The following is a 27,020-nucleotide window of genomic DNA, read 5'->3' as shown; positions in this document are numbered from 1 at the left end:
TATTATTACATGCAAGAAATGTTTGAAATATGATGAGGTGTAAAACAGCTTGTATGATTATGTATGCAGCTTCCATCGTTATGATATGCCATTGCTTTCCTCCTGGAGGTGAGGTTCAAATTTTCCTCTCCACACAGCATATTGCAATCCTTCAGCCACAAGGAGATGTCAGTCCAGATGTTAATGAGAACATAATTATCATGCGATGATTGCTATATGAGTTTGACCTCTGTTAATTAGGCCTCTGTCTGATTTTCTTTTGGATGATATCTGTTTTTTGTCCTTGTGTTCTTATATTTAACTGAAACCTGCTGTGCAATTGAAAAACAAAAGCGCATAAAGGCATTTATACTGTCATTTTCTCATGATCTCAGATTGTAGCATCCCAACTGCTCTGTCCATATCTCATTGGCTAAAATGTTTACTGTTTGATCTGCCTGCTCTGCATTTTGCTCCCCCGTGAAGTTCTCAAAACTAAGATATCATATGACATAAATGGAGAGCTCCGGAAATGATGGGGAAGAACAGGTGTTCCTCAGCTGCCTTGAAGCAAGACGATTAGGAGGGTTCTGGCAGTGTTTCTGTGTGTGTGTGTGGGGGGATGCGTGTACTGTATGTGTATGTGTGTTTGGTGCGTGCGTGCGTGCGTGTTTATATGGATGCATTGCCTTACCTCTCTGTTATGTTCATTAAATTGACTGGGATGCCAGGCTTTGGAGCTCTTCCATGGGTCATGCTGAGGGCTGGAATTTGATGACCGCATCATGTGCTAAGTGGTCACTAATGTTTCACACGGCTTTGGCAGGGAGAGAAAAAGAGAGGGAGAGAGAGAGAGTAAGAGAAAAGATGAGTTTGCCATGAGATTAAGGAAGAGAGAAACAGTAGGGTATAGATCAACAGAGATGCAGAGAGTGCCAGATGAATAATGAGAGAGAGAAAGATATAGGGAGAGGGAGAGGGAGAGAAAGAGTGTAAAAAAGTGATAGAGAGGCAGTGAGTGTTCAGGACATATGGCGAGGGATGAAGTGTAGCCTAGCATGTGAACCTCTGGGATGAAAAGGAGACAATGCTCAAACCTTTCTCCTTGTCAGTGGATACATAATAGGTCTTTATCTCTGAGTGCCCACCCTGAGCGCTACATGATCAAGTTAGTCAGGTGCCAGTCTCGGATTATTTTAGCATTATTATTATTTTTTTTAAATCTTTTTCAGGTAGTCCATGTGATCATGTTCAGTTTGGGTTATTTATTATTATTTTGTCAATGTTTATTATCCTAATGCCTCCATATTTGCAAGATTTTTGAATAGATAGAATGGTACATGACCTGATATTATTAAACATGGTCCATTTTGTGTAATGTCTGAAACATTTGCTTACCCTTTCCCATTTACTCTCTCTCTCTCTCTCTCTTTCTCTCTCTCTCTCTCTCTCTCACACACACACACAAATCACATACACAAATACACACACACATTGACACTTTGCAGTTGTTGCCATGGAAAGTATATGAGACATCAACAGTTTGCATATTTCATAGCCAAATATGTCATACTGTAGTCAAACAGTGTAAAACTTTATTTTCCATTTGGCAGTCCCATGAGTTCTGTGAACCACTAACACCCCATGATGACATATGAAGAGACATCAAATAAAAGTAGACTGTATCCCACAGATCTGCTGTCTGGCTGGAAGTTTATAGAGGGTTATACTTTTTGTCAGTAATACCACATCCACATAAAATAAATACTGTTATTGTGCAGTCGCAAATATTTCCATCTCCTCGTTTTAGGAATCCAGTTCCGGCTTCCGTCCTCAGGCAGTGTGGATCGGCCATCCCAGCAGCCTCCAGGTACAACCATAAGCGTCTCACCCAACGCCATGCCCACACCCAACGTCTCCTCAGGACATCACATACAGAGCCTTACACGTCCACCTCTCAAAACCAACGATTATGACCCAGCTGTCGCTGTCATGTCTGTTCATCTTTTTGCTTGTTATTTGAGTACCAATCAATTTGAGTGCCCGACTGGTGGCCCTGTCAAGATCAGACCATATAATGGAGTAGCAATGTCTGTGTCAGATGTGTGGTTGTTATTTTTAAACAGGCATCTGATGGGCAAATTGAGAAGGGTTGAGTCGAATTAAGTCAAAGCTGCCCCCAGAGAGTTGGCTGCGTGTTTTGTTTTTAATGTCCCCAGAACGTACACACACACACACACACACACACACACACACACTCGCGCCGGACTGCTTGTTTACTCTGAGAGCTTTTCTATACGATTCCGAGTGGCCGACGTCTCATCCATCGCTTTGACCATACGATTAATGAAACCCTCTCCTTCTCCTTCTATCAGTCTTCCTCCGTCTCCCTTCTCTATTCCCATCAGGAATGTTCAGATAAATATAACACAGTCTCTGCGTTAATTAATAATCCTCAGAGCTAACTATCTGGGCAGGCGAATAACCGACCGGGACGTTTCTTTTTTTCCTGCGCTTGTTTTGTCTGGCCGCGTTTCAGAGTTTTCTCCTTGAGAGCTGAAGCACCCCTCGGCTTATTGATTCTTCAGGCATGAGCTCTTATCTCGCCGCTAGATTGGAAAACTGCAGCGGAATGTGAAATGTCCTTCCATCTCCCTCTCCTCTCCTCTTCTCTCTATTCCTCTTCTCTCCTCTTCCCTCTATTCCTCTTCTCTCTAATCCTCTTCTCTCCTCTTCTCTCTATTCCTCTTCTCTCCTCTTCTCTCCTCTTCTCTCCTCTCTCCTCTTTTTTCTCCACTCCTCTCCCCTCTCTTTTGTGTGTCTGTCCGCCATCCGTTCATCCCTCTGTCTCACGTGAGAGAGGGGAGGGTCCGGCGGCGTGCGAGTGTCCATCAGGGACGAGGCTGGCCCACATGACCGATGTCCTGTCACACTGCTGAACTCACAGACCCCCTGCTGCCGCTGCCTCCCTGCCGCTGCCAACAGTGGCCTTGAAAGCAGGAGCTTTCTCTCTCTCTCCCTCCCTCTCCCTTTCCCTCTCTCTTTGTCTTTCCTCTGTCTCCTTTCCTTCTCTCTCCATCACTCCCTCACTCGATCACTTAGGCACTTCATCTTTTGGGCCACTCTCTTTCTCTTTTTCCTCATTTGTTTCTTCCCATCCCAATAACCTCTCTTTTTATCTTCACTCCCCTTCCACCCTCCTCTCTCTCTCTCTCTCTCTCTCTCTCTCCCTTCCTCCTCTCCTCTATCTATTTTTAGCCATTCAGGGTCCCATCCCTCAGCCCGTCTGTGCTGCGCCGTTCGGCTGTTTTGTTTTACAGCGCTGCCAGGGTTCAGGACTGGGCTGTTTACATCAGTGCCAGCAGTGGCCAGCGGGGTGGCAGCGCGAGGCGGGGCTTGGGCGCAAGGCGCAGGGTGCGACGGACTCGACTGAGGTCACTGTGGTTGGCAGAGCAAATGACTATTTGCCTCCATTGCATAATGTATGGCTGTGTAGTATGCCGGCCCTAAGCAGGGTTGGAAGGGAATAATAGTAGTAGTAGTATGCCGGCCCTAAGCAGGGTTGGAAGGGAATAATAGTAGTAGTAGTATGCCGGCCCTAAGCAGGGTTGGAAGGGAATAATGAATAAATAATTCCCTGGTGTGGGTAGAGGTAGACTGGAGCAGAGTGCATTGAGGCTTATCAGGACAGCAGACATATAGTTTAGCGTTATTTGCATTATTTCCAGCTGCACTTCATAACACACGTGAGTTGTTTGTTGTCCCTTTGCAGGCCAAGCTAGAAGTGACTGAGCTTTTTAAGTAGGATGGGATCCTCCACCAAATGCTCTGACGCTCGCTATTGTTTATGTGTTTACATGGCTGTGGCGCCATGTCATGTCTAGTGATTTAGTTGTTGTCGTGGAGTGTTCCATCGCATGGCAGTATGCCCTCCACGGCACTGGCAACATAGACAATAATGGAGCTCTCCATTAAATCCTGGCAGTATCATTTGAATAGTCTTACGGCGGCAAAGAAAACCACACCGTAGTCCCAGGATATGATGAATTCAGTCGCGGGAGACTTTGCCTGATGACTCGTCCTTCAAGCCTGGAGCTGATGCCCCCACTCCACTTTCCACCAATAACCCCCCGTCCCCCGTCCCCCCCTACCAAGCAGACTTTACTATCCCACTCACACTCCTGATGGATGGAGACCCTTAGAGAAGGACCCGCACATCTGATTCACTTTGATTACATCCCCAAAGTACTTCATCAACTCGCCGCCACTCTTGGGTGCTTGTTCGCCCGTGTCTGCCACGTCTAATGGAAGCTCTGCATCTGTGTTACTTTAGATAAACTTGGACCTTTTAGTGAGAATTTCAATAAATTCTTTTTTTCTCTTGCTTAAAAACAAAGTAACCCTCTGTGAGTGAGGGATGAGATCCGATTGGACGTCAGCTGAAAGCGAGGAAGTGCTAAATTGTGTCTGATGGAATAAAAAGAAGCACCGCGCCATTTAAGATGAATATTTCAGTCTGATCAGAAGGGAGTTCCCAGTTCAGGTACCTTGGAGAGCACCACTTCCACTCTCTCTCTCTCTCTCTTGCTCTCTGTGTGTGTCTCTCTTCTCCTTTCAAAACTCTCTCATGCATATTTGAGCGCAGTACTAAACCCTCCTGTGACACTTGCACAGCCGTTCCCAGGGCACGTGTTGCTGTTTGCGGAGGTGGGCCTGTGGCTGGTGGGCTGGTTGGCGGTGATGGGCATGCTCTTTGATGCACCCCGCTCCCTCCCCAACGCCCTTCCTGCGTCGTCCGCCTCTGCCTGCCTGCCTGCCTGCCTCTCTCACTTAACAAATGAACGGCGAGCCCAGAGCGGAGCCAAGCTCCCCGGCCACGACAGAGCCAGAGTTATGAGTCCCCCGCTGCATGACTTGTTTGGTAACGACATCTATTTTTGGCCCCGCTGCTGAATCATGCTCTTTCTCCTCCTCCTCCTCCTCTTTCTCCTCCTCCTCCTCCTCCGCTACCTCTCCCTCTATTTTTGTTCTCCCACAGCTCTCTTTCCCTCTTTCCCTCTCTCAGTCGCATCTTCTTCCTCTCTTCCTTTCTCTCTGTCTACTGTATATTTTGGTCTCTCAGTTCTGCTCAGCCCATCTCCATCTCTCATTTATCTCTCTCTCTCTCTCTCCTCCTCAGTTTTCTTTAGAAGGACAGACCAAAATAGCCTTTTTTATTTATTTTGAAATGGAAAAAAACAGCCTCATCCATCTCCTGTCTTCTAAGCTCCCTGGCCCCTCATGGGGTGTGTGTCTGCCGTGTTTATACACACTGATTTGTAATGGGGGTGCAAACAGCGGGGCGTCGTGTAATTGGGGTGACACATGCGAGATGGGCTCATTGTTCCAGCGGAGCGAAAGCAGCCGTAAAAGTCATTGTGTTCTCCCACAGTGGAGCTAATCATTGGCCCACACTTGTGGTCAGATGTTTACGCCACTTCCCTCCCCACAAAGCCCTGAAATCAACACAGTTTCAATGCATGGAGGGGTCTTTCATCTCTTCATCATCCAACCTCTTGATGGTGTTTTGTTTGGTTACATCTATATCTATAGCTTTATCTATACATTTATCTGTAGATGTGTATAGACATATTCTCACAAGATAATCAACTCCAAAATGCTTTGGAAAAGTTCTTGGGTGAGATGAGGGGACATATGGAATGTTTGTATGCAAGGCATGCTGTCAGCACAACCCAAGCGCCAGCCCAGTTTTTCCCTGAAATAGATCAAATATTGATACCGATTTTGTATTAATGTCTCGAGCGAGTGCATAGATGAGTCATCTACTGCAAATGATGGCAAAATTGAGGAACACTGAGTTTTCTAGACTTGAGGAAAGTTTGTTTTGAAAAGTAGGCCTACAGCTGCAGATGAGTGACCCGTCCAGTCTTGTCCTGTCACCTTCACGAATAAGTAGACGAGCTTCATATGGAGGAAGCCAGGAGATCCCGTTAGATAACGTTTTGCTGCATTACTGTCTCAAAGACTCATTTTGTCCCCTGAGAAGAGACCTATCAAATGGAGGAGCGGTTAATGCTCGGGTCCATCAGCATGGATTAGGAGCCTATTCTCATTTGCACTCGAAAGAAAGGCGTCCTCGTTTTAATTCCTCGTCCCCTCAACCCCGCCCACCTCATCAGACGTGGAGAGGAAGGAGATAACTGTCAGCGCTCGTCACAGTCGACTAGTCGCCGGGCTCCTCTTCGTCATTGCTGCTCCTGGCATGTCACCAGCCCCTTTGGAGTCATTCGCCAAGAGCTTCAGACTTATAGACTTATGACCAACTCAGCTCTTTGTATGCCATTAGACTTATACATCATACTCATGTACAGTAAGTGTGAAGTGCCTTGAGGAGTTTTTGGATTGTTTTGTGATGTTTTGCCTGTAAGGTATCCCCTCGATTTCAAAAATGGGTTTTTCACAAAGACAACAGCCAACACAAAGACAACAGCCTTAATGAAAGAAAAGAGTCTTTTAAACGTTGTGTTTTGTGTGCTTGCCCCTTGACAGTCTTTTTAAACGTTGTGTTTTGTGTGCTTGCCCCTTGACAGTCTTTTTAAACGTTGTGTTTTGTGTGCTTGCCCCTTGATAGCGGTCACCTACACACCCAGCACGCCCAGTTACAAGCGCACGCCGCCACCCGTGCCACCGCGCACCACCTCCAAGCCGCTGATCTCCGTGACGGCGCAGAGCAGCACCGAGTCGACGCAGGACGCCTACCACGACGGACGCATCTCGCGCTCGGGAGCCCTGTGGGCAGCGGACGGCTTGGGCCTGAGCCTGGGCCGCGCCCTCTACAACTCCACCGACAGCCTGGACAGCACCAAGGCCGTCAGCATCGCCATGGAGGCAGCAGCAGCCATGGCCAACAAGCGCCACCCGTCCACCGACAGCCACAGCTCGGTGCTGACCTGCGACAAAGCTGTGCTGGTGTCCAAGGCCGAGGAGTACCTCAATACCCCGCGCTCCTCCATAGGGATACAGGTACACGGCACACGCTGCTGTGGGCTTTGTTTTGAGAGGGGGTTGTGTGTGGGGTAGAGTGGGGTGTGTGTGTGTGTGTGGGCGTGTGTGTGTGTGTGTGTGTGTGTGTGTGTGTGTGTGTGTGTGTGTGTGTGTGTGTGGGCGTGTGTGTGTGTGTGTATGTGTGTGTGGGCGTGTGTGTGTGTGTGTGTGTGAGAGAGAGAGTGAGGGTGAGGGTGTTAGTTAGATGTGTATAGTTGCTCTCCTGGCTTTATTCCCTATGCTGCTGCTTCTCCCCTTTTCCCTGTCACGACTTCCAATTCAATTTGACTCATTTCTGTGCAATTTAAATTCGAATGGGCTTCACCGGTTGAGAGTGCACAAACACTATTGTGATTGCAAACCTGGTAACAACAAAATAGCCAAAAGTTTGCACATAAAAAGTTTGTAAATGAGTGTGGGTGATCCACATGGCCCCCCAGTGTTTTATGAAGCTTTAGCTCAATCAGCCATGATGGAGAACCTCATGATTGCATATGCACACAAACCTGGGACGACTCAGGAGTTCATGCTTGGCCACACACATCCAGGTATTTACTGACACACACACAAATGTAGCCATGGACACATACTGTACACACACAGGCACAGGCACACGCGCGCACGCACGCACACACGCACACACACACACACACGACCAATCATGTGTCATGCACAGACAAACACATACCCTACTCACAATTTTTCCAGAAGCTTCTTAACAACCCCTACACCTACGAGTTATGTTGTGTGTGTATATGTCAAACCAAGTTGTTGTATTTCTGTCTTGATAGTTATCACCACCTTCTCTGTAGTGCTTAAATGGCTCTTGTGCTTTTTTTGGGTAATTGTGTAACACAACAGCTTGTCCCTGTACGTGTCTCTAACATCTGCTATCTGGGACACAGTCGACCTGCTGCATCAGTGCTAACATTATTTGTGTTGGTACACGATGTAGTAGTACAGTTCCGATTCATTACAGGGGCACAGCAGATGTAAAGGGTTCTTTTTTAAGGCTGTGCCTTTTAGTTACGCTCCAAGAGTGAGAATGCATTGTGTTGCGTGTTTCTAAAAATAGCAGCCAATGAGTCATCTTACCGCAATCCATTAATTAGGATTCAACTCATGCCGGAGCAGGCATCAGTGAATGGGCTTGCTCTCCCCACTGCTCCCTCTCTCCCTGAGACCATTCCTCTCCTCCACTCTCCTTGCACTTCTCTCTCTCTCTCTCTCTCTGTCATCAGCCACCCTTCTTTGTCACTCTTTCCTCTTCCTCCATCTTCTGCTTCTCCCCTTTCCCCCATGGCATGATGGGTATGAGCGATGCCATCTCAGTCTGACATCAGAAAATGTCAGGCCTGCCACTGCATAACGCAGCCTGACCGTGCCGCGTGTGTTACATCACAGCTTTACGAGCGCCATCCTCGCCCATGACAACTCCATCTATTACACACACACACACACACACACACACACAGAAACCGCAGTGATCATCCCATATATACATCATCCTGATGACAGACTAAGTGTGGCATCACTTCCACAGTGGCCAGTGGTTCTACATGTCTAATTTCATATGCATGAAGGCATTGTCAAACGCATCTCACTTGTGTCATTGATGGTAATGTTAAAATATGCTCTGCACATGTCTATGTTGAACTAATACTAATGAGCTTTAATAGCAGTGTTAGATAACCAGTGAGTTATTGCAGACTAATGTGGCTGCTGGTTATTGATAATATCATGCTGAATGTATCAGATATAGTAGCATATTTTCCCAACAATGCATGGAATAGGCTTGTGTGTGAACTGCTGTTGGTATGCAGGGTTGTGTTATAACAGGACCATAACTCAGACCAGGCGGATAGCATGTTATCCACTATGGATCAGTATCCAGCATGTTATCCACTATGGATCTTGTTGGCTGCTATGATTTGCTTTCTTATCTCCTCTACCTCCCATGTAGCGTGTTGACTTGCTTCCTCTCTTTCTATCTGTCTTTCTGTCTTTTTTCTGCCTCTTCTTCCTTTTATTTATTATTTGCATTCTATTTCACTCTTTTTTCTTTCTTACTTCCCTCCTGCCCATTGCAAGTTATCACTCACTGCCCATCTCCATTACTTCTCTCTCTCTTCCTCTCTCTCTGTCTCTCTCTCTCTCTCTCTCTCTCCTTCCACCAGTGCTGTTGTTGTTGCTGTGCTAACTGTGGCTTTATTTGTGGAAGTGGTCCCAGCTGAGGAGGCAGCCTGGTGCTGGGTGATGGATGGTGATTTTAAGTGGCTGAGCTGCCAGGGCCGTGCTTGTTGGCGTGGGTGTCTTCGTGCATATGTGTGTGTGTGTGTGTGTGTGTGTGTGTCTGTGTGTGTGTGTCTGTGTGTTTGTCTTTGTCTGTGCCTATGTCTGTGTGCGTCTATGTGTCTGTGTGTGTGCATGCATACAAAGGAGCACCCGCCGCTGTCGGCGGAAATCAGCACAGGACGTCACCGCTGATTTAGCACTCTCATAATCAGCCCCAGAGATGCAGATTAGTAGGCAGAGAGAGAGAGAGAGAGAGAGAAGGAAGGGTGGCATGAGTGAGAGAGAGAATGAGAGGAAGATTGAGTGAGGTAGATGGGTAGAGAGACAGAGAGAAAGATCTATATGAGCTGAGTGATGGGAAAGCAGACACACAGCAGGCAAGCAAGACAGAGTGAGAATGAGAAAGTTATTTTGTGTGTGTGTGTGTGTGTGTGTGTGTGAGAGAGAGAGAGAAAGAAAGAGAAAGAGACAGAGACAGAGAGACAGAAGCAGTAAGTAACTGAGTGAGAGAGAGAGAGAAAAAAAAGAGAGAGAAAGAGACGTGGGGCGAGAAATGAGAACAAGAAGTGGAGGTAGAAGACATGGGGAGGCAGGGGTCCCTGACTGAATTATATTGGTTTTCAAATTGGCTTCAGTGATGTGTGTGAAATACAAAAACACTTTCGATTACCGATAGCCAGCAGTGGGGAGGGCTGCCTCTATTGAAACATTGGAAGAATGCTATACGCAACAAACTCTATTTCCCAGAATACATATGCATACGTTTCCCATAACCTGCCCTCTTAGGGCACTGGGGGCTTTCTGCAGTGCACAGCCAATCTCCAGGCTCCATGTCAAAAGGTCTACAGTGAGAAGCAATCAGGCCTATCCTCCTGCATGGTCCTGATTTATGGATAGACATGGTTTGACCTTTCACCCACGACTGGTCAGTGCTCTGCTTTGAGGAGATGAGGTCATGGTTCAGGTGAAACACTGCTGATAATGTGAAAGTAATAATGACCAAATGCACTACGAGTCCTCATGGTGTGAGATGGGGTGGAGGCAGAGCCCGAATGCCCTGCACGCTCACTACGCACGTTGCCTAGAGCCCCTCGAATTAATCACGGTCCCTCCCCTCACCTTCTCCCTGCATCAAGTTAGGAACAGTGTCTGATTGTTGATGAGAAGATGAAGCGGAATTATTCTTCAGGACATGAGAAAAGAAATAAGGAATTCATGAGAATGAACAAGTCGGGTACACTTGTGTTTGTTCCTCTCCAGGTTTGATGTCAAAAAATAATAGTAACGTTAAGTTGATCTGCTGACTTGCATCTCTCAAGTCTGTGTTGCTGAACTACCTAACAGGGCAGTGAATCCTTTGGTCTGTCTGTGCCTGACTTGCTTACCAGCCTTTTCTAGACATCGTACTTGACAAAAGTTAGAGAGAAATATAGCTGCATATTATGTTTTATGCACGACAACCAGCAACAAATTGGAAAAGATAACTGCATCATTAAATGTGTTCATATTCGCATGCGTGCACAAATTGAAACTCGCACTTTATAGCAGCAACCTCTGTGAGGACCAGTGTAGACTGATGGGTGATTGCACTCTTCCCATATTATTTTAAAACAATGCAATAGTTATCCAGTCTCTCAGTCAAGCGTTAGTTGTAGATTAGTTACAGCTGGACTTATTTATATTTATTTATATTTTACTTATTTTATATTTGTATAATATATCTATACCAACAGATAGATAACTCAGTTTAAAGGAGGGAGGATTATAGTGGTAGCACTGGGAAAAAAGTGGTTACAGTTTGGTTCACAGAGTTTAGATAGGAGGGCCCCTTAACTGTCTAACCGTGGTCACTGGTGTTCGTTCGTCAGAAGGTCAGATATGGGAGAGGGATCAGGAAATGGGTTTGGCAATACCAAAGACAAATCAATTTAGTCATCGTTGTTCTCACAGTTAAGTGCTGTTATCAGTCTCTTCTGGTTATCAGTGCAGGCTTAGCTTTGGTTCTGCCTGTGCCTGTCTACTACAGTAGTTTGTGGCTAAATGATTTCCAAGTCTCAAACACTCAGGCTTTAACATGCCTTAAACACATGCCATGGCACACGTTGTCACGTTACATTATGTCAGATTCTGAAACATGTAGGGCTATTGATATGGTGTCTAGGGGAAGATCAGGAGAAAGGGGAAGTGTTACACACCATACTAGTGTTTGTGTTGGCAGATGGAGTTGAATGATTACTATACAGTAGTGGAGTTGTGATGGATTGGTGTTCATGTGGCGTGGGAGGGTGTGTTGTATAACAGCGCTGCTGGTGGTTGGTGGTGGTGGTGGTTAATCACAATGTGGTGTGTGATGGCCAGTGTGAAACACCACCGTGTCTGGCCCGTGCCCTGGCAGATGAGGAAACAGCTGGGTGGTGACCTCAGTCCTAGAGGAAAGAGTGGTAGAGAAAGTGCTGAGGTCATCATTACCTCACTACTCGGGCTCTGTTTATAGTCTTAGTACTGAGTGTGTGTGACAGAGAGGACATGAGAGAGAGAGAGAGAGAGAGAGAGAGAGGGGGAGGAGAGAGAGAGAGAGAGAGAGAGAGAGAGAATGAGGAAGGTATGACCAGGTCATTGATTTCTGCACACAGTATGGTGTGTATTGTACTCAAAGTAATCAAAGCCAGGCCAGGAGGACTAATAGCTGGACAGACAGGCCATTCAGACTGTTGACAGCAACTGATGTCCAATGCCTGACATTTGCTTTATAACAAGAAGTTCATATTATTTTTGCATATTTGCAAAATATTCAATTTTGTTTTATAACAGACTCATAGTGCAGCCATATGCTACATTACTGCTCCTCCTCTGCTGTTAGATTTGTGTGTAAAAGAGTGTTAATGGCTGTAGTGAAATCTGCCCACCTCAGCAGTAGCTGCTGTTAATCAGAGTCTTCCAAAGACAGAGCTGCTGAGGAAAGGCCAGGTGAACTCATTTAGCTTAACTCCTCACCAACACTCATTTGGGCTGCCATCTCACTTTTGACTGGCACTGTGTGCGTGCTCATGTGTGTGAGTGTGTGTGTGTGTGTGTGTGGAGTGCGGGGGAACTCTAGCGTCTGCTGGCTGGAGTGTGCTCCAGGGTCAGAGCATTAATGGAGTGGAGGAGGAAGGTGTGATCCCGGCCGAACTCATCAGGATTAAAACAGGCCCCCGGATTGATTTCGAAATCATCCGGCTAATCATAAAACAAATGATAAAATGACGGGTTTGCCATCCTCAGCATTTATAACTCACTGCTTTTACTTCCCATCACTGGTGTATGTGGCAGACAGGGAGGGGTCTAGAGTGGTGAAATACAGTGGCGGATTTAGCAAATTGGGGGCCCAAGGCGAAGGTATGTATGGGCCCCCCCCCCCCATCCGATCTTTAGCCTACCGACTGGTGGATAGGCAAGTAAAGCTAATCAACGGGAAAGGTAAGGTTGGAGAGGAGAAAAAAACCTTCCCCTTTAAACCCTGCTTTACTCCAAAATGAAGATGGAAAGCAGAGAACACACAAAGTGTAGCACTACACAAACTAAGTCACGATAACCCAACAGAGAACCCGACCCCCGCCCCCCACCACCACCACCACCACCTGATGGCCCTTTAATTCCCCTCTACGCCTGTTTGCTTTTCTCCTATAGGCAACTTCTTGAAATGTAATTGTTTTAATACTTATATACAGTATTAATTGGTACACTTTACATTTATGTATACTATCTTATCCGGGTTTTTTTGCTGCCTACACCAGAACGAGCATCAGGTGGCTGAAATGCAGTCATTTCTAACCTATTCCCAACTGCTGCATCTGCTTTGCACTGCATGACATCTGATTATAACTTCACCATAGGGTAGCCTACACAATTTAACCGGCAATGGCTATATTTTGGATATAGGCTATAGGCTTAAATGTCACTCGGACAGACCGAGATAATTGTTTTTTTTTACTCCAGCCGACAGTCTGTCCTGCATTGACAACATGCTGCATAGCCTAAACAAATGTTATAGGTTTTTCTACTTTTTTTACTTGTATGCTCGAAACTATCTACTTTGTGAATGAAGTTGTAGCCTACTTTCCTTTGTTCAATGTGCTTGTTGAACGATGCTGGCAAGCGTGTCCCTGTTTCCCTGTCATCATGTCATTGCTGTCGTCTCGTTGTTGCTGCACCTTCCAGTGAAGTTTTCTGAGCTGATAGATTTATAGAACATCTACTTCCGTGTAATGACACGGGCTGATACCACATAAGCCAGTCGTAACTTTTATTATCGTGGGGCAACGCTTTGGGCGAATTCGCGATGTAGGCCTAATTCACTAACGAAACTGGCATGAGAGGGGAGATTTTCTGACGTTTCAACAACGAAACAGAGTTTGCCATCGTTGCAAGAAGTAAGCAAATTTGTCGCTAGATGCCATTTTTTCTTGCTAGGGATGGCCAAAAGTCACTTAATCTAGCTAAATTGGCAACACTTTCCCAGACGTCCTTTGTGTTTATCTTTCGCGCAACGCAAGTTACAGACTAGGCCTAGTCCATTTCATTGTGGAAGTAGGGGGTGTATGTGTAGGGACATAACCATGAACTGGACATTTTAACTACTGCGTCAATGTTTTAACCTATTTCTTAAGAATATTATTACAATATACTATACTTTTTAAGCGTTCATGATGGGTTTTTTATTTATTTATTTATTTATTTAGGTTGGTTGGGGGCCCCCCTACTAAGACTACTGGTAGGGGGCCCCAAGCAGCCGCCTACCTATGCCTCTATGTTTAAGACCGCCCCTGGTGAAATACACAGTTTAAAAGTCAGACCACAATTAGTATGCAACCATAGCCTCCAAGGCCATTTTGAGTTGTAATGCATTTCAAAACATCACTTTGAATTAGTCCCTTAGTGCCTGTTGGATCATGGGTGGTATTGAACAGTAAGAGGACGCTGGCACCATGCATGGGTGAGTATTTTCATTTGTGATGTGGGGGGTTGGTGGGAGGAGACGTGGGAAAGTGTGTTGTAGGACTGCAGCAATTAATTGATTAATTGATTGGTTTTCAATTATTACATTGATTAATCAGTTTGTTTCATTTTCTGATTGCAGCTTATTAAAATTAAGCTAAAATAAAAATGTCAGCTTCACCTACTCTATGTCCATATGACCATAAACTAGATACCTTTGGCATGTGGACAAAACAAGGCATTTCAGGACACAATTTTGGGCTATTGAAAACATTGATTCACATTTGACCATTGTCTGGCACTCTTATCGATCAAACAAATAATCGAATAATCAAGAAAATAATTGGCAGATCAGTCGACTATGAAAATAATGGTTAGATGTGTGTTGAAAGAGTCTTTCAGAAAGACCGAAGGAGGGAAAGACACTCGAGAGAATCAGAGATGGGGGAGGATGAAAGGAAGGAAGGAAGGAAGGAAGGAAGAACAGACAGAGTGGCTGAGAGAGGAGGAAAAGGAGGAGGGAGCCAAGCAATAGAGAGAGAAAGTTGGAGGAGGGGAGAAGAGTTAGTGAGGGATGGAGAGAGAGAGTGTGAGCGAGAGAGGAGGTACGCAGCTCATAAGAGAGGGATGGAGAGACAGTGAGTGAACAAGAGAGAGAGAGAGAGAGAGAGAGAGGGAGGTAGGCAGCTCATAAGAGAGTGAAGGAGAGCGAGGGAGCTAGGCAGCTCATAAGAGAGGGATAGAGAGAGAGAGAGAGAGAGAGTGTAGGAGAGGGAGCTAGGCAGCTCATAAAGTGAGTGAAGCGTGGCGCGCTGTGAATCAGAGGCCCATAAAGTGGGCTGCTCTGCGGCAGAGGCCATTTGATGGGGATCAGCAGCTCTCGGGGACGAACCTCAAATCAGCAGTGGCACCAAAACAGCCCTGACCAGTGGACCAGGCAGACCGGCCAGCCGCCACCCACAGCCACCTGCTCCGCAACGCCACTCGTGTCCTCACTGCCCCCCACTAATCAGTATCCCTGACCTCGTCAGGCCTGCTCAGGTCACAACCATTCTTATTACAACCACGAGTGTCTGCCATCTCACCAAACTGATCATTATAGCCTGTCAGGGGTGAACTAAAATGCCCCTTCTTGAAGTAGGGATAAGTGTTTTCTCATCACCACTGTGCGTGTATGTGTGTGTGTGTGTGTGTGTGTGTGTGTGTGTGTGTGTGTGTGTGTGTGTGTGTGTGTGTGAGACACAGGGTTCTCCCTGTGCAATCTAGGGCTGTGCAAGGGGCCACAGTCGAGCCCCGTGCTTTGTGTTTCTGTAAATCAGATGATTGGTTTGTTGTGCCGCCTGGTGCCAGCTCCATGAATCATATGAGCGTTGGGCTTTTTTGACAGCGCGCGTTTACACTCGGCGGCGCACGCGCTCCCCGAGCCAATAACCCCCCTCATCCGCCCGGGAAAATGCCGTAATGAGACTTGTTCTTTTTTTTATTTGTTTATTTTTTTGTAACAATATTTCTCTCTCTTCCCCTTTCTCTCTCTCTCTCTCTCTCTCTCTCTCTCTCTTTCTTTCTCTCGTCGTTGTTTGTTGGTCACGCTAGGTGGAGGCGGCCACGGACTCGGAGTCGGAGAGCAAAGGGCTGAGGGAATTCCACTCTGTCGGGATCCAAGTGGAAGATGAGAAACGGTACGCCGCCATTTCATTTTCATTCCTAACGCAAACACGCTCACCCGATAGAAACACCCACACGCCCAAATGCACGCTTGCCTTGTACATGCGTGAGTGCACACACACACACACGCTGTGTACACATAGCCTTTATATTACTGCACACATATAGCTGGCCACTTCTTTGTCCCCTTAATGATGTTGTTTGTGGGTATGTCTCGTGTGTGTGTGTGTGTGTGTGTGTGTGTCATCGTGTTATTAACCTCCTACTGACACACTTGCACGCTTGTTTGTTTTGAATGGCTCTCTGTCCAACATCTGATTGTGGGAGGTGAGTGCTCTGGTGACTGTTTGAGTGAGTTTGTGTTTGTGTGTGACACAGAAAGAACGTGCACACTTGAGCATGTGCACTTACGTGTTAAATCTGTAAGCAGCTGTATGCCTGTCCATGCCATAGTATAGTGTCCATACATGAGTACCCCCATAGTTATGAAGATAAGTATTTCCGTGTGTAAAATGTGTGAGTAAATGGCCATTGTTGTGCATAAATATGTATGTCTGAGTGCCTCACTGGTACATATATGAGCCCCTATGTGTCAACCATATATATATGTGTGTGGGCGACATGCCTGTAAATACGTAAATGAATGTCTATATTTGTGTGCTTGTGTGTTGATGACCAAAGACGCGTGTGCATGTGCAGCTCTCGGGCAGTGGCTCCTGTGTCTGTGTGTGTACAAGGATGAACATGTGTAATCATGTGTATACACTGCTGCTCACTAATCCGTGTGTAGCTGCCCTTTTCAGGCAGTGACTCATTTTGAGTGTGTCCATTCATGTTAACGTGCTTATACAAAGTGGTGGTGCTAAAACACTCACACACACACACACGCGCGCGCACACACACACACAGACACACACATACTGTACATACACAGAGACACACACACACACACACACACACACACACACATATTGGACACACACACTGACTCTCACACACACTGTCAACCAGCCTGTGTGTGCACCTGTGTCCCCTCAGGCAGGGCCGCTTCAAGCGCTCCAACAGCGTGACGGCGGCCGTGCAGGCGGACCTGGAGCTGGAGGGCTTCCCGGCCATGGAGGACAAGGGCCTGCAGTTCGGCGGCGGCTTCCAGCGGCACTCGGAGCCCAGCACGCCCACGCAGTACGGCGCCGTGCGCACCGTGCGCACCCAGGGCCTCTTCAGCTACCGCGAGGACTACCGCACGCCCACCGAGCCGCCCAGCCCCCAGCGCAGCCCCGAGCCCTGGCTGGAGCCGCCCACCCGGGACGCCGCCTCGTCCCCGTCGCCTGGAGGAGGAGGAGGAGGAGGAGGAGGACTGGGGACCGGGCCAGGGGGGACTCAGGTGGGGGTGGGGGGCGACTCGGGCCGGGCTTCGCCCTCGTGCCGGCGCGACGGCAGCTTTTTCATGACGCTGCTGCATGCCGAGACCAAGAAGATGGAAGGGTGGTGCAAGGAGATGGAGGCAGAGGCGGAGGAGAACGACCTGTCGGAGGAGAGTGAGTACCAAAGGAGGGAGAAAGTGGCTCGGGGGGTGATGGGATTGTACAGAGCCTCAGTGGGAGTTGGTCCTCCTCTTGACAGGCCACTTAGCAGAGTACAAGCTTAGTTTGGGGTCATGGATTAAAAGGGTGGCAAATGCTGAGGAACGAGTCCATTATTTATGACTTTTTGATGTATTATGTGAGTTTTTCTTTTATGTTTGTATTATTATTTAATGTGTGTATGTGTGTTTCAAGTGTGGTCCTAAAATGCTGACAGAAGCAATTTAGTGTGTGTGTCTGTATGTGTGTGTCTGTGTGTGTGTGTCTGTATGTGTGTGTCTATGTGTGTGTGTGTGTGTGTGTGTGTGTGTGTGTGTGTATGTGTGTGTTTGCATGTGTGTGCATGTGTGTGCGTGGGTGTGCGTGTGTGTGTGTGTGTGTGTGTATGTGTGTGGTGCGTGTGTGTGTGTATGTGTGTGTGTGTGTGTGTGTGTGTGCATGTGTGTGCATGTGTGTGCGTGGGTGTGCGTGTGTGTGTGTGTGTGTGTGTGTGATACAGTTAAGCAGGATTTGAATGTTGTGGGACAGCTCGAAGGTTGTTATTTGTGTGGTCTGATGTGTGTGTGTGTGACTGTGTATGTGTGTGTGTGTGTGTGTGAGAGAGAAAGATGTAGTTAAGCAGGATTTGTATGTAGTGGGACAGCTGGAAGGTAGCTGTTTGTGTGGGCTTTGTGCAACTTAATATACACCTGTTTGTGTGTGTGTGTGTGTGTGTGTGTGTGTGTGTGTGTGTGTGTGTGTGTTTAAGTCCTAGGGAAAATCCGGAGCGCCGTGGGCAGCGCTCAGCTCCTCATGTCTCAGAAATTCCAGCAGTTTTACTGGCTGTGTCAGCAGAACCTGGTGAGTAACATATTTTACATTCATCCCTCTGTCACCTCCCTCACTCACTCTCCCTCACTCGCACTCTCTCACTCGCTCACTCGCTCACTCTCTCACTCACTCACTCTCTCACTCACTCACTCACTCACTCTCTCACTCTCTCACTCACTCACTCTCTCACTCACTTACTAACATACTAAAATTATAAAAAACACACATACACACTCTCCCTCTTCATTTTCCTCTAGTTTTATCAGTCTCACACTCACTCACCCACTCACACAGGCGAGCAGGCATTTTACCTTTTTCAATTCTCCCTGTGGATCTCTCTCTCTCTTTCCTCCTATCACACTGACTACGCTCTATCTCTCTACACATCTCCTCCTGCTGCTCTCTGCTCCTCTGCTCCCCTGTCTCTGTTTGTCTCTTGATGTTTACATGTGCTGCTGTGTTCTTTGTTTATTGTGTGCACAGTTGGCTTCCATGGGTATGGGTTAAAGGTGTGGTTTGTTTGCTTGCTGCTGGGTATTGCCTGGTTACTATCTTGAAAAGAGACGTCTTGACAGAGTGGTAGAAATGTTCTTGTAAGCAGCATGTGATTGCAATTATGTGGTGTTAGCAGTCTTGGTACAGTAGCTTTAATGGAAAATTACAACCACATCATAAAGACGCAAGAGATGAAGAAAGCAAAGTACTAAATGAATATTGATCTGGACTCACAATCTCGACTGAGTGGAAAAGTGACCAAAGGTGCGTCCTTTTGATGCCTTTCATATCATGTCTGTCTCCAGCACTCAGGTCTGGCATGCTGGATGTGGAGGGTAGACCATAATCATTCATATGTTCATGCTTTATGAAGGGTCTAGACAGATCTCCCCTGTGCATTTGCAAACCAATTTTACCCCTTCCTCCCTCAGCCTAGCCAAATAAGCCATATCTTAAATTGGACCTGTCTAGAATTGAGACAAATTGAATGGCCATTTTTTTGCCCTCAGCAGCAAAAAAAAGTCTTGTTCAGATAGGCTTAAAAGTGCATGGGTCATGTAGTCTGGGAACATAAACACTTAAATTGAGTTCTCCTGCCCTTTTCTTTTTCAACTCCAAAGAGACGCCTCAGTCGGAAAATCTTACATAACGCATGGGGTCTCAGAGCTTGTGAATTTCCTCCATTCACAAAGGCGTCTGTGAATAACATTGCAAACACTTTCAAAACATGGATTTCGGTCGATTTCAAAAAGTGACGTTGGCAAATAAGAGGCTTAGGAAGTTGTCTAATTATGTTTGCCTTGGGCTGTCATCCATTTTTTTCTCTCTCTCTTAGAGAAATCCCCGACAGCCCACTTTTACCAGTTGTTTCTTTCAAACGCTTTCACTCCTTCATTCCCACTTTCTCTCTCTTTCTCTCTCTCTCTCTTTCTCTCTCTTTCTATCTATCTTTATCAAACATACTCTTTCTCATTCACTTGCACACATACGCGCGCGCACACACACACACACACACACACACACACACACACACACACACACACACACACACACACACACACACACACACACAGATCCATACATATAAAAACACAAACACACACACAGACTTGCTTTCTCAAAGTATATGTATTTGAACTCTCCAGAGGTGCCTGGGGGATTAAGCGCAGTGCTGACAGAGTCGTAGCCTCAACTTTTCCCAGCATTCTTGAGGATGTCAGCAGGAGCTGTCAGAGCTAAGAGGGAGTGTCAGCTTATGTCACCCAATGCAGAAAGGTCAGGGGTCACTCCTACAGCTGCAGACTCCGATGGCAGAGGTCTCTGAGCAGGGCAGGACTGGCTGGGTCAGTGGTAGACAGGCCCGTAGCTATAATCTCCATGACCGCTCCATGACTGTTCATAACTTACTTTTCACCACTCAGATCAGCTGCAGAAAAATGCTGTGGAAGCTTTCGCTCTAAAGCTAGCCAACATGCACAAAACCCCAGCATACTGATTGACACAAATCACAGGGGCAGTGGGGAACGTCAGCACTTTTGCTCCATAAGTTTGTAAGGTTATCATACCAAACACAGGTGTCCACTAAAATGTTTATATGTTGTGCCTGTTAATAATATTTTAAAGCACTAGATAAATAAATATCTTTTTGAATTCTCATAAAAGCCATCCATTTTGCTATTCATAGAGCACTGTTGGGAGAGTTTGTATTCAGCGCTCCAATGTGTGATTTAATGGAAGGCCCACACAGTGGCACTTTCACAGGCTCTGCAGATGGAGAGGCTCCTGGAATAATAGACCCATCAAAGCTCCCAAATTGATTTGTCCTCGCAAGGCCAATGATACCCCCACCTCATGAATCACGTCATGCACACCTCAAAAATGCACAATGCACGCTCTCGCTAACAGCTCTACGACCCAGTGTTTACCACATGGAGACCAGGGCGCCCAGCCTAAATGTCAAATTCAGTTATACTTTCCCCCCCTCCAGTTCGGCCACTGAGAGGTCAGTCGCTTCGCACTCTCTCCTCTCCCATCAGTATTCGCTGCTCACTCTCCAGTATCTATTCGCCCGGTGAATTGCCCTGAACTCTCCTCAGATGGGACGCGATGGTCCTTTGGTAAAGGTTTGGGTGCAGCGCATGAATGAGAATGCTCTGAAGGCAGCACTGCAGCACCCCCAAACTTGCTGCTGTCTCAGCCCTTGAAGTGCCTGTCGGACAGGACCCTTTGTGTCATGCATTCTGAGCAGTGGATCCAACCTTACTGCCTGTCCTCTCTCTCTCTCTCTCTCTCTCTCTCTCTCTCTCTCTCTCTCTCTCTCTCTCTCTCTCTCTCTCTCTCTCTCTCTCTCTCTCTCTCTCTTCTCTCTCTCTCTCTCTCACTTACTTTCTCCCTGACACTCCCTGACTCTATTCCTAATTCGCTGCGACTCTTGTTGATTGTTGGGGATATTGTCATGCGTTGCCGCGGCGCCATACGTGCCACAGATAAGATGGAGAAATAATGAAGTGGCAAATAAGCTGGAGCTGCCATGCGCCCGACACTCTGCATACCAAGGAGAGCCAAGCCCACAAGAGATAGGAAGATAGTGAGATGGCTCGGCGTGCTTGTTTTGTCTGATTTGTACATCTGCTGACCAAAGGATCCCTGTCATCTTTGAACGAGTCTACTTCAAGCTCATGAAACCTCCTTTTAGCCTTGAGAATCAAGTGCTGTTTGAAAAAAAAAAAGGAGTGTACATTTTTTATGGAGCTCGGCCAACCCCTCCCGCTGACCTCAGTGTGTGTTTCATAGAATAAGAGCTTAACTTACAATTCATCTGTGGGAAAGTGACCTTCAGTTCTCCAGGAGTTGGCAGTGGGAGGTGATTTGAATCGACAATATTCCTCCAGTCTGTGTTTGTACTCATCAAGTGGCAGATGGGGCCACCTAGAGGGATATGACAGAGATGCAAGGCAGCAAGGAGATGTTTCATAACATGTACATACACATACACACACACGCACGTGCAGACACACACACACACACACACACACACACACACACACACACACACACACACACACACACCTTGCATTCATATCATGGCATTCTCTTTTATTCCATGTATTTTTATTTAGTTTAGTACCGGTATTTAGTTAGTGTTAATGTTACTATTCTACTGTAGTACTACTGTAGTAGTAGTAAACTGAGCTCTCCTAGCAAATGTCCTAATCTCTTGTAGTCTGTGTTTAGACCTCATGATATACAGGGCCAAACAAGCGGTTACAGTGAGCATGTTTGTCAGCATATTTTCACCTTGCGCACTGAACTGCTAACCCTGTCTTGCCCTTAGCAGTAAGCCCCCCGTGTGTCCATGTCATGTTTATACTCCGTGACCGTTGCTGTGTGTGGAGTCCAGAGGTCTGATCACTGTGCCTGCTCCGCCCTCAGGACCCCAGTGCCATGCCCAGACCAACCTCTCAGGACCTGGCCGGATTCTGGGACCTCCTCCAGCTCTCCATCGACGACGTCACCTCCAAGTTCGACGAGCTCCAGCGGATCAAGAGCAACGACTGGAGGCCTGTCGAGAGCCCCGAGAAGAAGGTGTGTGCAGAAGACTGGGTAAACCAACGCTCATGACCTATCTCTGTGTCTCTGTCTGTGCTCCGTGGTTGGTGGAGGAGGTGTTGACATCACATCCTGCACTGCTCCATTAAAAGATTGTAATGAAACTTAAAAAAAGCAGCTTTGCAGTTTTATACGGAACCTGTGATGTATTCATTTGATGCGTTTTCTGCTCTGTCTCCATTGTGTCCGTGTTCTGTGTTCCCTTGTCTCTCTTCATCTCACTTGTCTGTTCTCCTTCTTTCTCTCTCACTCTCTTCTCTTCCTCCTCCTCTTTTCCCTGTGTAATTCATTTGTCCCTGTGTCTTCCTGTGCTTCCATGCCCTGTGCTCTTGCGCGTGGAGCAGTTGCCACCTCCTGTACCAAAGAAGATTCTGCGAGCGAGGAGCGGCGTGACGCGGGAGAAGTCCCTGGACCTGCCTGACCGCCAGCGGCAGGAGGCGCGTCGTCGGCTCATGGCCGCCAAGCGGGCGGCATCCTTCCGGCAGAACTCCGTGTCGGAGCGGGCGGACAGCATCGAGATCTACATCCCCGAGGCCCAGACACGACTCTGAGGGCGTAGGGGACAAACGGGTGGGGTTGGGGGAAGGGGTCAGGGGGGGGTGGACCGGCAGGAAGGGGGAGGCAGAGGATGGGCATCTCTCCACACACACTCTCACACACACACTCCCCCCATCTGCGGCACCCTGGTCAGCTCGCCCCCTCTGTGTCTTGGCCAGCCTCTGTGTCCTTATTTCAGGCTGCTCTCACTGTTCCAACTCCTCCTCCACCCGTCCATCCCGTGCAATCTGTTAATATGGTTCATCTTCAGATGTTAGGGGGAAAAAAGTACTAAATGTGCCATAGCCGGTAGTTCTACTTTTTTAATTTTATTGCGTTTTATTTTTTGTGAGAGGTAAAATGTTACATTTCCCGTGGGGATTATTTAAGAGAAAATCAATGACTCACAGAATAGAATAGACGGTTGTTTGGTTGTTGAAAGCTTCTTTTAGAAGCTCTCCTCTAGAAACTGCACAGGTGTATCCATTTGGGTCAGCATTTGCAAAGTGCAATTTACAAAGTGCAGCTTTGAAATCCACCAGCAACCGTGGTCTCAGAAAAACCAATTAGCTTGGTGCCCAGTTTTGTTGGTGGGGAGGGGGAAGTCTAAGGTTCTCAGAAGTTATGACTACAAGGTTTTTTTTGCCAAGGTTTTGCGATTAGAGAGGCAGTTACATTACAGTGAACCCCTCCCACACATTAAGTCCATTTTTAGATGGTTTTGTTTTGTTCGTTGTGAACACAAAACATGTTGTGGACATTCAATGAAGTGGGGAGAAAAAACAAAACATTTGAAAGTGCCAACGCTTAAAAATACCTCAATTGTGCATGTCATGCCATAGCTTTAGGCCAGTCGGAGGAAGTCATTTCTTCTGAAAACTCCTTGGCTACCCTCTGTTAGCCCTGGTGTTTCAAATGTTGGGAAGGGCAGCCATATTTCCCATTTCCTGTTACTTGAGCAGCCAAATGCTTTTGGTAGATAGAATTGGGAAATATCTGCGCCACACCTGACAACTTGTGCCATAACGTATAACTCTAATCTGAAAAAAGATGTACATTTAATGATGTATGCTTGAAGCTAAAAACATGCAGGTACTGTGCCAATATCTCATTTGTTTTGTACTATTTCATATGTCATTCCATCACAAAGGATTCATATCTTTCTAAGGACAACAGCAACAACATCAACAACAACAACAACAACAACAACAACAAAAGGTTTTTGGGTGGTGTTTGCTTAGATATTGAATTCAAAAATGTGTAAAAAATGCATTTTTGCACTTTTCCTCTTCTCTTATTATACTCATGTTCGTATTTCCAAGGGAAATGTATGTACTGAAGTTCACAATGATATTGTTGCAATTGAATTGCAAAGGTGTATATGACTTTATTTGATTAGTGTCCTGTCTCTGAATGTCACCAGAAACTCTTGCCTCAAATCAAGACAAAGGATTTAAACATACAGTGAAACAATAGTGGTCAGTAACTATGAACAAATTGAACAATACAAGTGCACTAGTCTTCAGTGCTATATCATACCCCGAAACAGGCAGGGCTGTTAGCGTTCCCTTAGGTATTAACTATTACGAGATATCTCGGTGACAATGCACAATATTATCAAGTAGACAAATAGCAGAGCTGTCTCGTTTAGATTTTGCTGTTCGGTTTAGGGTGGCATCAATAAATAATCCCTTTGTAGGCACTAAAGACTTTTATTCAGCATCTGACATCTAGGATGATTCCCACACAAAATAATGCTGGAGTGTTGCTGGAATGGAGGACTGTGCCATCTAATGTAGTTTTGCTCAGCAGATGATGAATGAGAAATCATTGTGTTTCCTTGAACGCAAAACTCAAAGAACATTATGCATTTTCCACTGCTTTAGACCGGCTAAAAGAAGTCAGGTTTGGTACCATAATCTGGACGTCAGATGAAATGTTTGTCCCTTTAGAAAAAAAGCCATTACGGATTTGAAAGTAAATCAGTATGTGTTGGATTGCCTTGGCACCTTCAGTGATCCTTATTGTATGGAATTTATGCAACAGTGCATCTTGGTTGCCATGTCAGACTTGGCACTTGAAGCACATACAACAAACATACCGGATATGCAGTGCCCGGTAAAATACCATTCTGTGTTAATGTTATAGAGGCCTAAAGGTTTACAACAGGGTGGATAGCTGGAGGTAGTTATACACTTAGGAGTTGCATAGCTGGAGCAGATATGGCTCTTCATTTTCAGGCATGTGTTGTGTGCATGGGTGCTAATTATTTTGTGGCTGAAAGAAGACTTGCTCTGTGATAAACATCTTTAAGTGTTTTTAGTATTAATTTCTAAGATAATCTGACTGTCAATTGATACTGGGGGGTTCAATTGAACTAGAAGCAAAGGAGTCTGTCATTTCTGTTTGGTACCCAATGTGTAGCCTACACATTCATGTTGCTTTTGTTTGCAAATCTTCCTGGACTTTGCCCATAGGATCTGGTATGTGTTGTTTTGTCCGGCCACTGAGGGGCATTAAGAGCAGGCTGATCTACTCAGTTTCAACGGGTGCAGTAGTGTGATTCGGGTCTGTTGGTGACCAGCTGCTGATAGCATTAGTAAGGGCTGTTTCTCAAGACTAGAGGGCAAGGTGACCGTGGGTTCACTGTGCCCCCAAGTCATTTCCTCTCCTCTGCCAATTTGTCCCCTTCACAGCTTTACAGCAAGCACACCCCCCACCCCATCTCACCCTCGCTCTCCCATCCACACACACACACACACACACACACACACACACACACACACACACACAATTACCACCACACTACTTTAACACCCCAGTCCTCTCAGCACTGCCCTATTGAGGCTTATTCTCCCATCTTGACAAGCGGAGTGGAACAGCACCAGCTCCTGGGTGTTTTGAGGCTGTGTGGTATGCTTGGTTTTCTTTTACTGCAGTAGCGTGTAGTCATTGCAAACTCAAAGTTCTGTGCCAATTTGTTCATGTTTGAGGGCTTATTTGGAGTCAGATATGGTGATAGTGTGGGTTCCAGAGCAGGGGCTTGAGCCATATGATGCCATACTGGCATTTGGTTTAGTATGCACTGATATTGACTTTAGATGTCGATAGATACTTCATGCATTTGGTTTAGTATGCACTGATGTTGACTTTAGATGTCGATAGACACTTCAGGCATTTATGAGAACTAGAGCAATTGTTTGATGAAAAATGACAGATTAGTATCACCCTTTTGTCTGATTGGAAAGAGTCTTGTTTACATTCTTAATTGATTGACATAGTTTCATATCCAAATGAATATACCTCATAGTGAAGGTCTTTCTAGGAAGTCCTAGAAGCCCTCTAGTTTCATATTTGAAGTCTCATCTCAGACTGAGTGGTGTGAGGGTATTTTGGACAGGTCCTTTGAAGCTGCTGAGATAACTTTTCCTCCCTTTAGATCTGTCTGAATGACACGACTTGCCATTTTAGTGAGTGGATGGGAATGCGGGCAGTGCCCGGGTGTGATTCTCTGCAGTCGTTTCCATGAGAACCTAAAGTGACACATCGCTGCCCAGGGATGACTTAGGCCTTTCCATTCAGTGGCGTGTGCGACAGGCATTTTTGTATTCCATAGCTAAGAAGCTGTGACTCCAGTATGTGGATGAAAAGTCTCCTTCAGTCCTGCCCTTGAAGTCAGTCTGCTTTTAGCCACAAAAAGCTGCAGCTTTTCTTTTTTCATATTCATTTTTTTTTTCTTTTTCAACTTGCAAGAACAGTCTCTTTAGTTTGAGAGTTCAACTTTATCAGCGCGAATCAAAGTCACGGACACATCCTGCCCTCTGGTGGGACACACGCAGTGAGAAAAGAAACCGTCTGATTTGTTTAAGACCCGCGGAATCCATTACCTGCCCTTTGATTTTAAACGAGCTTGAAAAACCAATTGCCGCCCACTCAGAAGCGCAATTTATCACAGTCTCTCCGAGTCTAATGCAGAGCTGCAGGTTTGGAACCTTTGGGCCTCCTTGGTCAGCCGTCAAATGAATG

The 27,020-nt window shown here is 46.4% G+C and overlaps 1 protein-coding gene across 3 annotated transcripts in view; it reads left to right on the top strand.

Moving 5' to 3' along the window:
* dlgap2a (discs, large (Drosophila) homolog-associated protein 2a) overlaps nt 1–23,022 on the top strand; it is a 165,434-nt gene extending 142,412 nt beyond the window's left edge. For 2 of the 3 annotated variants that reach the window (XM_042071884.1, XM_042071883.1), the window contains 7 exons: nt 1,790–1,849; nt 6,611–7,002; nt 15,889–15,974; nt 16,999–17,498; nt 18,292–18,383; nt 22,281–22,451; nt 22,799–23,022. In XM_042071884.1, the coding sequence (XP_041927818.1) occupies nt 1,790–1,849; nt 6,611–7,002; nt 15,889–15,974; nt 16,999–17,498; nt 18,292–18,383; nt 22,281–22,451; nt 22,799–23,008 (1,511 nt within the window). In that variant the 3' untranslated portion in view covers nt 23,009–23,022. The remainder of the gene's footprint in view (nt 1–1,789; nt 1,850–6,610; nt 7,003–15,888; nt 15,975–16,998; nt 17,499–18,291; nt 18,384–22,280; nt 22,452–22,798) is intronic. The other variant, XM_042071882.1, reaches the window with a different exon arrangement.
* The last annotated feature ends 3,998 nt before the right edge of the window (nt 23,023–27,020 follow it).

Source organism: Alosa sapidissima, chromosome 19 (assembly GCF_018492685.1).
Source record: "Alosa sapidissima isolate fAloSap1 chromosome 19, fAloSap1.pri, whole genome shotgun sequence".
Lineage (NCBI taxonomy): Eukaryota > Metazoa > Chordata > Actinopteri > Clupeiformes > Clupeidae > Alosa > Alosa sapidissima.
This window is presented reverse-complemented; position numbering and strand designations above follow the sequence as displayed.